The sequence below is a fragment of the Otolemur garnettii genome, unplaced genomic scaffold (genome assembly GCF_000181295.1).
Source record: "Otolemur garnettii isolate 467f Iridium unplaced genomic scaffold, OtoGar3 scaffold00152, whole genome shotgun sequence".
NCBI classification, from domain to species: Eukaryota; Metazoa; Chordata; class Mammalia; order Primates; family Galagidae; genus Otolemur; species Otolemur garnettii.
This window is the reverse complement of record NW_003852547.1, coordinates 4,352,681-4,365,485: the sequence shown is the minus strand read 5'-3', so window position 1 is coordinate 4,365,485 and position 12,805 is coordinate 4,352,681. Positions and strand designations below refer to the sequence as shown.

Sequence of the window (12,805 nt, the reverse complement as noted above, 5' to 3'; positions counted from 1 at the left end):
AGATTTAAATTTCATTAAAAATAAAGAGTTTAATTCCTCAGTGGTTTTAGCTGCATTTCTAAGTGCTCATCAGGAATATGGAGCTGGTGACTATAACATTAGTCTGGGTTTGGAACATTTCTACCAGCACAAGAAGTTCTTTAGGACGATGTTGGTCTATATTTTTCAACTTAATGACTAATTGAAAATTTTAAATATGCTGCAGGCTAAATAAAATATCTTTGTAGACCAAGTGGGCATTCAGATTATTCTGTTCCTCTCATCCTCCCCCCATACAGTATCACAGCAAATACTATTTGCCTCTTGTGGACTTACTTCTATGGTCTATAACCATGTGGTAGGTTACTGGTCCCAAAAGGTATAGGATTTCATGGGAGAATCCTTTTGTCCCCTTTCCCCCAGAAGTCATGGAATGATGGGCCTTTTCTTGGTTTGGTTTTGTTTTTTAGAGTCAGCCTCACACTATATTGCCTAGGCTAGAGTGTTGTGGTTACTCATAGGCACATTCATCATGCACTATAGCTTTGAGCTCAAGTAGTCCTCCCACCTCAGCCTTCTTGAGTAGGCTGGGACTATGGGCACATACCACTGTGCCTGTCTGGTGAGCCTTACTGATTGATTGATTGATTGATTGAGACAGGGTCTCATTCGGTCACCCTGGGGTTGAGTGATGGGGTGTTAAAGCTCACAACAACGTCAAACTCTTGGGCTCAAGTGATTCTCTTACCTCAGCCTCCTGAGTAGCTGGGACTACAGGTGCCCACCACCACATCTGGCTAGTTTGTTTGCTTTTTTTTAAGAGACGGGGTCTTGTTCTTGCTCAGGCTTGTCTCCAACTCCTGAGCTCAGGCATTCCACCCAGCTTGGCCTCCCAGAGTGCTAGGATTACAGGCATGAGCCACTGCCGCCACCACCACTGCACCTGGTGGTGGACCTTTTTTAAAAGAAAAGAATTAAAATTGCTACAGATCCCCAGTGTTGACTTTAATTGATTTTTAAACTGTTAAGGCATAAATGATGATAAAACTTAGAGCTCTTGTACAGCTATAAAGTCAAAATTAATTTGCAGATTAAATACAAAGCAACCAAACTGATATAATTCAAATTATAAACATTAATCTAATGAGAGGGATGCTATTTCCTGAAATTTAACTGCTCCTTGAAAGTTACTTTGTTGACTGCCACGTTTGGCCCTTTTTCATTTAGCAGGGCTTGTGATGTCTCAATTCCTCATCGCTTTTCTCAGTTTGAACTGCAGCAGAACCTCCCTTTGTACCATGTCAGTTGGCCTCTAGTTGAGCCCAAAGACATTGTGATGAGCCAAATCCCCCTCTGTGCTCTTCTTATTAGCCTTTAGCAGTTGAAGTAGTCCTTTTTGGTGTGAATACAATCATAAACATATGCAAGCATTGAAACCATGTGGTGGTACTCAGTTATGAGGTAGTCATCTAATGATCCAGATATATTGTTTTTTTTTTCTTTGAGGTTATTCTCAAAGTGAAAACAGAATTATAAAATTCTTAGAAAGAGTATCTTATTTACATTTTTAAAATTTTATTATTTTATTTTATTTTTGAGACAGAGTCTTACTCTTGTTACCCTGACTAGAGTGCCTTGGCATCATAGCTCACAGCAATCTCAAACTCCTGGGATCAAGTGATCCCCTTGCCTCAGCCTCCTGAGTAGCTGGTAATACAGGCACCTACCATAACACCCGGCTAGTTTTTCTATTTTTAGTAGAGACAGGGTCTCGCTCTTGCTCAAAGTGGTCTCAAACTCCTGAGCTCAAGCAGTCCCCCTGCCTTGGCCTCTGGATGTCTCTGGGTATCTCTTTATTTTAGAGGCTGGAATGCAGTGGCCAGATTCATGATCATAGGTCACTGTAGCCTTGAACTCTTGGGTTAAAGCAAGCCTCTAGAGTAACTGGGACTAGAGGCATGTACTACCACATCCAACTAATTTTTTATATTTTTAGTAGAGGTAGGGTCTCACTATATTGCCTAGGCTGATCTCGAACTCCTGGCCTCAAGTGATCCTTCCACTTCAGCCTCCCAAAGTGCTGGGATTATAGGCATGTGCCACCACACCAGGCCTGGAAATAATATTCGGACCCTTGGGAATGTCTACCAGGTAGCAGAGGGCCACAAATTCTGCTTTACAGGGACAAGTAGGGAGCTTTGTACATAGAAGGTGCTAAAACTCTTAACTAAATTTAATTGATTTGTTGACAGAACGAAAGCAAGTTCAGTATCAGCTGAGGGGGGTTTGCTGGAAAAGCATGTAGACATCAAAGGATGGCCTTTGGACTTGTGGCTTGCCTGCCTGAGGGTGTAACCAGACCAGTTTGTTCTACAAACTATGGTAGTATGTTGGAAAGCAGGTGATTCGGCCTTCTAGGAATGAAAAGACATTCTCTCTTCCCTCCACTCTAATGCCTTATACATTTTCAAGTTTAACTGCAGCAGTGCAGTATACAGTTTAGGTATAGGGAATTAGTACTGTGTAGTGTGTAAGACTACCAGTGCTGAAGTCAAAATATCTGGGTTTAAGATCTGGTTCAACTACCTGTTAGGTATGTGACTTTGGACAAATAGTCTCTTTCCTCCTCTGTAAAATGGAAATAACAGAAACTACCTTCAGATTGTTGTGAGGAGTAAGTTAATGCATAGTAGAGTGGTTGGTATGATACCTGACATAGAGAAAGTGCTTAAGAAATGATTTTTATTAGCTTACTTTTACTATGGAGAGTTGAGGGAGGAAATGGGTTCTTTTTTCCATGGAGTACTAAAAATAGTTTGTAGCAAAACCTTAGAAGAAACTTTGGAACTGATAGAGAAATTCATTTTGCCTATAAATCCATACGCTGTTCTCTGCTTTTTGGAAACTCCCAAAGCTCTGAGAATCTTGAGACATCTCAAATCTCATTTGGTGGCCAAACCTGAACTCATACATTATTTACTTTGAGTAGTCATAGGTGTTGATGCATAAATAATGATTTCGTTACCAGGTACTGCCCCAGGTCCCACTGTGGGTTAGTTAGCATAGGATATATGCATTGATTTACCTTTCCAAAAGCCCTAAAATTCTGAATTCTGAAACTCAGTTGGATCCCAGGATTATAGACTGGTGTTCAATTTTTATTTATTTTTTTCCACTCTTCTTTTATATATCAACATGAAACGTTTTTAAAAAATAGAAACTAGTGGCTTAGAAATCTAGGCCGAACTCCAGTTATTTTAAGATGCACTAAAATTTGTTATCAGTGAATCATCAAGCATTTATTAAACCTCTAGATGAGAGCAGCCAAAAATGTAAACAACCCAAATATTTATCGGCAAGTGAATGGATAAACAAAATGTGGTATATCCAGATAGTGGAACATGATGCAGCCATTGAAATAAATGAAGTTATGACACATGCTACAACATGGGTAAACCCCAGAAATGCTATGTGCAGTGAAAGAAGCCAGACGCAAACAGCCACCTATCATATGATTTCATTTGTGAAGTGGGTGGCCCTCTGAATGGGCCATAAATTTTGCTGAAAAACTGGACATTTTGAGTATTATAATCTGTTGACTCTGGGAATAAGATTCTTTCCCCCATTCTTGCCCTCAAGGTTGGTTGGTTCTGCTTGTGGTGGGTTGTAATCATTTGTTTGGTGACTTTTCCAAACTACTTTTGCAAAGACTGTGTTCTTTGTTGGACATGGCTGGGGAAGTCTTTTCTGTTAGTTTAGTGGTCATCTAGTGATGACCCAGGTTTCCTTAAACTAGAGCAAAAAATTAAAAAACTCTTCGTCTTTGTGGCTGGGCATGCCTGCAGTGCGCAGCTCTGCCTTTGCCTGAACTTCCTGCTCACACAGAGAGAAAGTCAGCCAGAGGGGAGAGTGTAGAGCCTTCTCAGGTCTTTTCTGAGCAAGCACCCACCCTGAGTGTGGTGTGTGTGTGGCCTTTTTAATTCCCAGCAGTATGTGGAAGTAACTAAAGTCCATAGTTTATGTTAGAGCACACTCTTTGTATTATGTAGTTCTATGCATGTTGACTCACATATAAGGTCATGTATCCACCATTAGACTATCAAATAGAGGACTGTATTTTGTTGTGTATAATGTGCTCCCATGTCTAATGTATGCCCACATTTTGGGCCCAAACTTTCAGGAAAAACAGTCTTTCATTTGTGTGTGTGAGTGGCTTGATAGCATACTGCTTTTTATTCCATTGCTTGGATATTCCAGTGTGTTTATCCATTCACCTATTGCGGGACATCTTGGTTGCTTTTAGTTTGGGGCAGTTATAAATAAAGCTGGCTGCTGTAAACATTTATGTGCAGGTTTTTGTATGGGGCTTAAGTTTTCAACTCAATTGAGTAGATGCCTAGGAGTGCCATTGCTGGATTGCATGATAAGATGATATTTAGCTTTCTAAGAAATTCCATTGTGGAAGTTTTTTTTGTTTTGTTTTGTTTTCTTTTCTTTTCTTTTCTTTTTTTGGGACAGAGTCTCACCCTGTTGCCCAGGCTAGAGTAGAGTGCCATGGGGTCAGTCCAGCTCACAGCAACTTCAAACTCCTGGGCTCAAGTGATCTCTTGCCTCAACCTCCTGAGTAGCTGTTACTACAGGCACCTGCCACAGTGACTGGCTAGTCTTTTCTATGTTTAGTAGAGACAGAGTCTTGCTCTTGCTCAGACTGTTCGTAAATTCTGGAGCACATGGGATCCACTTGTCTTGGCCTCCCAGAATGCTAGGATTATAGGTGTGAACCACCATGATTGGCCACCGTGTGGAAGTTTTTCCAAAGCCCTTATTCCTCAAAGCACTGAACTTCCCCCCCTCACCTCCCTAGCTTTTGGCATGTCAGTTGTTTGCCCCAATTAATATGCTTTGTCCCAGACTGCAGGGATGGAGAGTGGCTATGGAGAGAGCATTTGTCAAACACATTAAAGGCCCGTGTGGTGTGGCCTTTAATGTGTTTGACAAATGCTCTCTCCATAGCCACTCTCCATCCCTGAGAATTTGAGAGTTGGAGTTAGGCACAATAAAGGCAAGACAGACTTCTGTATCAGGTTCAGAGAGCCACTAACAGACCACACAGAGAGACAGCCAGTGTTCTTTGAGAACAGGATCTTCTGCTCCCTCCAGCCCCAAGAACCTATACCAGAAAGGTGGGCTGCTTCCTTCAAGACCACTGCTGAGTCAGGGTGTGAGAAGGGGGTGAGGATAAGTTAAAATGCCACAAAGCTTTCCTTCTGGGTTTCAGCTGTCATTTTCTTGGTAAGAATTTGCTTGATTGCTGTAAACCTTTGACTGTTTTATTGAGTTTTGATAAAGTTGATTTTTTTCCCTGTGGGGTAGGTGGGAAGCTTTTTCAATTACTAATTCAATCTTTTTACTTCTTATAGGTCTATTTGGATATTCTATTTCTTCTTGAGTCAGTTTTGGTGATTTGTATTTTTCTAGGAATTTGCCATTTTAATCTAAGTTATCTAATTTAGATAACTAATTATTTAATTTATCTAAGTTATCTAATTTATTACTATATTATCTAAATACAATTGTTCAAAGTTCCCTTATGATTCTTTTTTATTTTTCTAAGGTCATAATGATGTATCTCCTCTTTCACTTCTAACTTTAATTATTTGAGACTTTGCACTCTCTCTTCTTCCTGCAGTATTTTACTTTATTTTATTTATTTATTTATTTTTTTGAGACAGAGTCTCACTCTGTTGCTCTGGGTAAAGTGCTCTGGCATCATCATAGTTCACAGCAACCTCAAACTCTTGGGCTTGAGCAATCCTCTTGCTTCAGCTTCCTGGGTAGCTGGGACTACAGGTACTTCCCATAACACCTAATTTTTCTGTCTTTAGTAGAAACAGGGTCTCGCTCTTGCTCAGGCTGGTCTCAAACTCCTGAGCTTAAGAAATCCACCCACCTCAGCCTCCCAGAGCACTAGGATTACAGATGTAAGGCACCACACCTGGCCCATTTGCTTCTTCTTAAAAATGTTCTCCTATGGTGATGTATTTTTTTTTATTATGTTCAGTTTTGTTGTCTCTCATTGTCCTATTTTTTCCTACTTCTTGGGGTGCTTTTCTAAGCTTAGGCAGAGTTTTTCTTTTAATTTACAACTTAGTTCCCTGTGGATCGTTCACTCTTCAAGGGTCCCAGGTTTCCATCTCCTGTGAAGTCAAGGCCGTGTTTCCTTTTCTCATGTGTCTTTTATGGCTCTAGGTCCCAGCCTTCAGGGTAATATTCTTTTACAGAAACATAATATGAGCCATATATATAATTTAAAATTTTTTAGATGCCTCATGACAAAATAAGAAAGAGATGAAATTATTTTTAATAACATATTATATTTAACCCACTATATCTAAACATTAATCTCTTAATTCCAACATTTAATCTCTATAAAAATATTAAATTTATCTATTTTTTTTTTGTACTCAGTCTTTCAAATCCAAGTTTTATTTTACACTCACAGCATGTCTCATTTTGGACCAGTCACATTTCAAGTGCTTTGCAGCCACATGGGACTAGTGGCCGCCATACTGAATGACACAGCTCTAGGCCCTCTTTGTGAGTTTGATTTTCCCCTTAGACTGACCTGAGCTAAACCTTGAAGTTTTACCTATATTTTAAGGTTGGCTGTGTGTTGAAAATAATATTTTGTCACATTTGTATGTGTTTATAGCTGCAAATGTGGTCAGTTTAGTCCACTATGAAACTGGAAATCCTTTCATTTATTTCTTTTCTTTTTTTTTTTTTTATTAGATCATAATTGTGTACATTAATTCTATCATAGGATACAGTGTGTTATTCCATATACAATTTGAAAAACTCTCATCCAACTGGCTAACATGGCCATCATGTCTTTCTCATAATTGTTGTGTTAAGACATTTATATTCAACCTTTAGACAAATTCACGTGTACCCTAATAGGATAAATCATAGGCGTGATCCCCAAAATATCATTCTCTTCACCCGTCCTCCCCCCCTTTCATTTATTTCTTACAACAACCTTATGATGGGGGTACTCTGTGCCTATTGTACAGATGAGGAAACTGGGGCTTGTGGGTCTTAAATTACTTGCCCAAGGGCTTGTGGCTAGTCAGTAGCAGAGAATAGACTCAGATAAAGCTCTATTTGGGTTGCCAGTCTATGTTCTAGCCATCATGTTGGATTGCCACCTTATAACTTTGATTTCTCCTTCATTTTCAGGAACTAGCTGACATCAAGGGTACTCTCCTCCCCGACTTCTTACACGTCTTTGCTTGTCTGGAGAGTAGCTCTTGGCCAAGACCCAGCAGTGGTGAGCCATGGACCAGTACAGCCTTGGGGATGAGAGTGCCCTACCATCAGAAATGCACCTCTCTTCGTTTTCAGAGAGCCAAGGGCTCAACTGCAGCGATACCCTTAACCGAGATCTGGGTCCCAACACACGAGACCTGCTGTATGCTGGCCTGAGTGGTTTGGACCTGGACCCTAGCCTCCCGACACCTGACATGCCCAGTGAGGCACTAGAGGACAACTTAGACGCCTTGTCCCTGTACTCAGGGAAGGACAGTGATTCCGTGAAACTGCTGGAGGAGTATGCAGATTCGGAATCTCAGACTTCCTTGCAAGGTGAGGCAGCCCAGTTGGGTAGAAGGGCCTGGCAAGATGTTTGACTGTTCCTGTGGCTAGCTAGAGATTGATTTTTTTTTAGAGACAGAGTCTTACTTTATTGCCCAAGGTAGAATGCCATGGTGCCACAGCTCACAGCAATCCCCAACTCCTGGGCTTAGGCGATTCTCTTGCCTCAACCTCCCGAGTAGCTGGGACTAAAGGCATAGGGATTGATTCTTAATGGATTGGTTAAGAAATTTTTCTCTTCGACAGAGGAAGAGACTGTTTCTAACTTAGGAAACAATCACTTTTTTTCCTACTTGGAAATTGTTCCCCACTTTCAATAAAGGAAACAGAATACTGATTTTAGGGAATAATGTTGAGAAAGGTAGATGTTTTGGGATATCCTAATCTTCTGTGTGGCATGTGGGTGGACTTTAGTGATTATGGGACCCATTACTACATCTCAGAGACTCTTTTCACTTGACCAGAATGAGCTGAGTCCTGTTCGTTCTGATTCTTGGTTGTCTAACCTTCCTAGGCCTCAGTGTCTTTATAAAGCAGGGGGGACTATTATGTCCCCTCTGGATCCCCCCCAGAGTAATAGTAGTAAGAAGCCAAAGAAAAAAACCATTATGAAAGCACTCAGAATGTAAAGCCCTGGACACATAGATTTTTTTTTAAATAAATGTCATTATATTTTATTTTAGGTAGGCCCTTGATTCAGTTCTAAGTCTTTCAGCAGTAGATGAGTGAAGGGAGAACTCTATTTGGTTAAGTTTCCTTTCAGTTTGCCAGAGGACAAATTTGTTTTTCTGTTTTTAACCCTCTTTTATGGGTTCTAGAATAGGTCACTTAGATGGGTTGGCTGAGCTAGGGCTTTTTGGTATTTATATTCACGTCAAAATACAGCCCTACAGTGTAGATGCTACTGTTAATTGAGATGAGCAGTCAAGAAACATGGGAAGAACTTGCTAAAATGAAAAACTTCTGAGGGCCCCCTATTTCACAGAAGATGTAGCAGACAAAGCATGAGCCTTGTCACTGTGCTTGAAACCCTAGCAACATGAGACATCATTACAGGACATCTGCAATGTTTCATGCACTAGGCTAGGCCTGGGGTACAGTAATTTGGATTTTCAACTAGGGCCATAGAAATTACCTGAAAAATTCTGGTAATGTGAATATTTCTGCATTTTGCTGGGCAGTGAAATTGTAACTTCCATAGGTGTTTCATAGGGGTCTGCACCCCAAAATATTTTATTTTCTGAGACAGAGTCTCACTCTGTTACCCTGGGTAGAGTGTTGTGGCACCATAGCTCACAGCAACCTCAAACCTCTTGGGCTCAACCAATCCTCTTGCCTCAGCCTCCTGAATAGCTGGGACTATAGGTGCCTACCACTACACCCAGCCAGTTTTTTTTCTATTTTTAATAGAGACTGGGTCTCATTCTTGCTCAGGCTGGTCTTGAAATCCAGAGCTCAAACAATCCTCCTGCCTTCGCCTCCCAGCGGGCTAGGACTGCAGGCATGAGCCACCACTCTCAGCCTGCCCCCTAAAACATTATAAACCAATAATATACTTCAACTTCTCCTGGTTTGTTTTTTTTTTTCACTCTACAGGAAAAGAGGAATCCATTAAACATTAAATTTCAACTCTTTTCGCTTTTCTAACTTTAGTACAGGTCTATATAATGTATGATATATAACATAAGTGCATATGCTTACATTAATTTTTTAAATTAAGTAATGTATGTTTAAAAAAAATAGAAAATAAAGACGTAATAAGCAAGAAAAATCAGGCACAGGCTCATGCCTGTAATCCCAGCAATGAGGAAACCAAGGTAGGTGGATTGCCTGAGCTCACTGCTTTGAGACCAGCCTGAACTGGCTCAAGACCCCGTCTCTAAAAATGACCCAGGCATTGTGGTGGGCACCTATAGTCCCAGCTACTTGTGAGACTGAGGCAAGAGGATCACTTGAGCCCAAGAGTTTGAGGTTGCTGTGAGCTAGGAGACACCTCTGCATTCTACCGAGGGTGACCAAGTAAGACTGTTTCAAAAAAAAAGAAAGAAAGAAAAATCTACTCTGGCTCCTCCATGTAAATTTTTGAACACATAGGTGAAGTCACTCAGGCATACTTAGCCTTGAAGAGATATTAAGTACATAATTCTATTTGAAGGTTTTAAGACATTTGCTTTCTTTCATATATGGAGGTAGACCTTCATATTGAAGGTCATTGTCATAGTTATTTCATGGGATTCCATATTCTTTTTCTTTTTTCAAGAGACAAGATCTCACTATATTGCCCAGGCTAAATAAAGTACAACATTGCAACCTCAGATTTTCTGGAGTCCTACGATTCTCCCTGCCTCAGCCTCCTGAGAGTTGGTTGGGATCAGCCCACCACCATTTATGTTCTTGCTTGTTAGACTTGTTAAAATGTTTCTGTGAATACTTTTTGCATATTGGATTTTCTTTTGGATTAGTTCTTAAACATTTTTCTCATAGGTTTACTCAGACAGAGAATAGAAACAACGTTAAAGCTCTTGTAACACTGCTTTCTAGATCAAGCAGCTCCCCAGGCTAGTAAGTCTATTTACCTGTTTGCCTGTTTTTCAGTGTCCCTGCCAATTTTAAAAAACAATTTGTTTTCTAGTTTAATAGCTACTTTAATAAGCATTTTAAAGTAGCTTAGCAAGTCTGAGGACCTTTCCCTGAGGGGATCCAATCTTTTCTATTGGAATTTGACTACTTATTATAGTAATTTCTCATAGGAAGAAGATGAAAGCAAAGCAAGTTAAATGACAAATGGCCTGAGGCCATAGGCAGAATTGGGAAGAGAGTCCAGACCTCAAGCATCCCAGTCCAGTTTCCTTTCTGCTTTGTCTGTCACGCTGTACCTCATTAGCAGAGAATTAGCGTTTTTCGGATTCTTCAAAGCAATCCTCCCCCTGCCACACACTGGCCCATTGGATTCTTGGATCCTGTGTCTGTGGCATCTCACATAAATGGTTGTTTCTAAACTTACCATCTCTAATCTGTCCTGCAGACCAATCTAAAGGGTAGAAAATCTTTCCATTCCTTCATTTAGCATACAGTTATTTCTGTATTTATTTTTTAGACAGAGTCTTACTTTGTCACCTTCAGTAGAGTGCTGTAGTGTCATAGCTCACAGCAACCTCATACTCTTAGGCTTAAGTGATCCTCTTGCCTCCCAAGTAGCTGGGATTACACATACCTGCCACAACGCCTGGCTATGTTTTAGAGACGGGGTCTCACTGTTGATCTAGCTGGTCTCAAACTCCTGAGGCAATCCACCTGCCTCAGCCTCCCAGAGTGCTAGGATTACAGGTGTGAGCCACTCTGTACCTGATCTAACATACAGTTATTAAGGACCTGCTGATGTCAGAATAAAAGCTCTCGGAGCTGGGAACACAGCAATAAGCAAGGCAGAGTCCTTTGGTCCATGGCCCTTGTTCCCAGTGGTTTAAAATCAGCTCCCTTTTAAACTTCCTTCACTAAACTCAGCTCTGTCCCTTGGAGCAAGACAGCAGCAATCTGCCTCCTCTTCCACAGGCTGGCCCTTCAGATATTTAAAGACACCTTCCCCCTCCCAATTGAATATTCTCAGTTCCTTCAGCTGTCCCTCAGGTGACATGATTTGTAAAACACACTTGCTATCATTTTACAGAAGGGATACAGAAATGGAGAAAATTCAGATACAGATAAAGAGGAAAATGAAACCAACCCATAATCCTACCAGTCAACTCGATTCACTCAGTCAGTTTTCTATCAAAATTTATTTTTCTTTTTTAACAACTAGGATAATTGTTTTGCAAGAGACTATTTTGTTCTCACTTAGTAATATGGCATGAATTTCCTTTCATGTCATCAGATATTTTTCTACAGTTTTATTTGAAATGCTTATATCATAGACCATCTAAACCATAATGCGGTCACCTACACACCATCTTGTCAGATATTAGTTTGTTTCTGACATTTCACCAGGAAAAGCAATGCAACAGTTAATTCTCTTGCAGCTGGATCTTTGTACAAAACTACATTTATTTCCTTATGTTAAAACTCCAAAGTGGAATTGGGTGAATGTGTGCAAGAATTTCTACTTTTCCAAGGTTTTGGATACTATATTTCTGGATTGCCCTTCTGAGAGCACTGTGTGATGATGCAGTCATAAAGTCCTGCCTATCTACATCATACTGTCATAGAAGTGTTTCAGTCTGCCACCATCCCTCTGCATGTGGTACTGAGTCTGGGTGCTGCCCCCAGGATGTGGTCTGACCAGAACCCGCGCTCCTAAACCATGTTCTCTCTGCATGTAAAGCTGCTGAAGTTGGAGTAAGAGTATTTGGCCAACTCTAACAAGGCCACCATGGTTCTAAGAGTTTTAGAGTGCTGTAGCCATGTTCTTTGATTTCCCCAGCTGTTTGTAACCTGTGCTTTCTCCCTCTATTTAGACCTGGGGCTAGGTGCTCTTAAGGTGCCTAAAGAGGCTGACGAAGGAGGCAGGGCCACCTCTGGGAGTGCCAGGAAAGGAAAGCGGCAGCACAGTTCCCCTCAAAACCCACTCCTGGACTGCAGCCTCTGTGGGAAGGTGTTCAGCAGCGCCAGTTCTCTTAGCAAGCACTACCTGACGCACAGCCAGGAAAGGAAGCACGTTTGCAAAATCTGCAGCAAGGCCTTTAAGCGTCAGGACCACCTGTATGTAGGAGTATGGTCAGGACAATGTCTGTTTGGGGGCTGGTGGGTGCGGGTGTGTTCCTGGGTCTTTGTCCTACCCTCCCAGATCAACCGGTATCATCCTCTGTTCAGTTTTTCCACCCCCTTACTCCCTGGATGTGTGTAACCTGTTCTCAGACGCAGAGTCCGTTCTTCTCACACTGCCAGTGTGCCAGGAACCCCAAATTCTCACCAGGGAAGGAAGTAGCTGCTTCACTTTGCAGGTGGAGCCCGGTGATTTAGAACACTCAGTGACTCCCTCCTGAGACAATTATGTCACAGAGGGAGTTTGGCTAACTCTATAGAGTAGTGTCCTGAGTCCCTGGTAGTTGTCTGAAGAGAACGGATCTGTGTTCCATGAGGAATATGTGTTGGGATAATATGAGTGGCACAAAAAGTTGGATGTCTGTTTCCAGAATATAACAATGGAGCATTAATGCTTGTTTAAAAAAAAAAAAAA

At 41.1% G+C, this 12,805-nt stretch overlaps 1 protein-coding gene across 1 annotated transcript in view; it reads left to right on the top strand.

The window, feature by feature from the left end:
* Nucleotides 1-7,316: 7,316 nt before the first annotated feature.
* The window catches only part of ZNF541 (zinc finger protein 541), a 25,108-nt gene continuing 19,619 nt past the window's right edge, over nucleotides 7,317-12,805 (top strand). Inside the window, exons 1-2 of the mRNA XM_012811177.2 lie at nucleotides 7,317-7,623; nucleotides 12,084-12,327. Coding sequence (XP_012666631.1) covers nucleotides 7,317-7,623; nucleotides 12,084-12,327 — 551 coding nt within the window. The remainder of the gene's footprint in view (nucleotides 7,624-12,083; nucleotides 12,328-12,805) is intronic.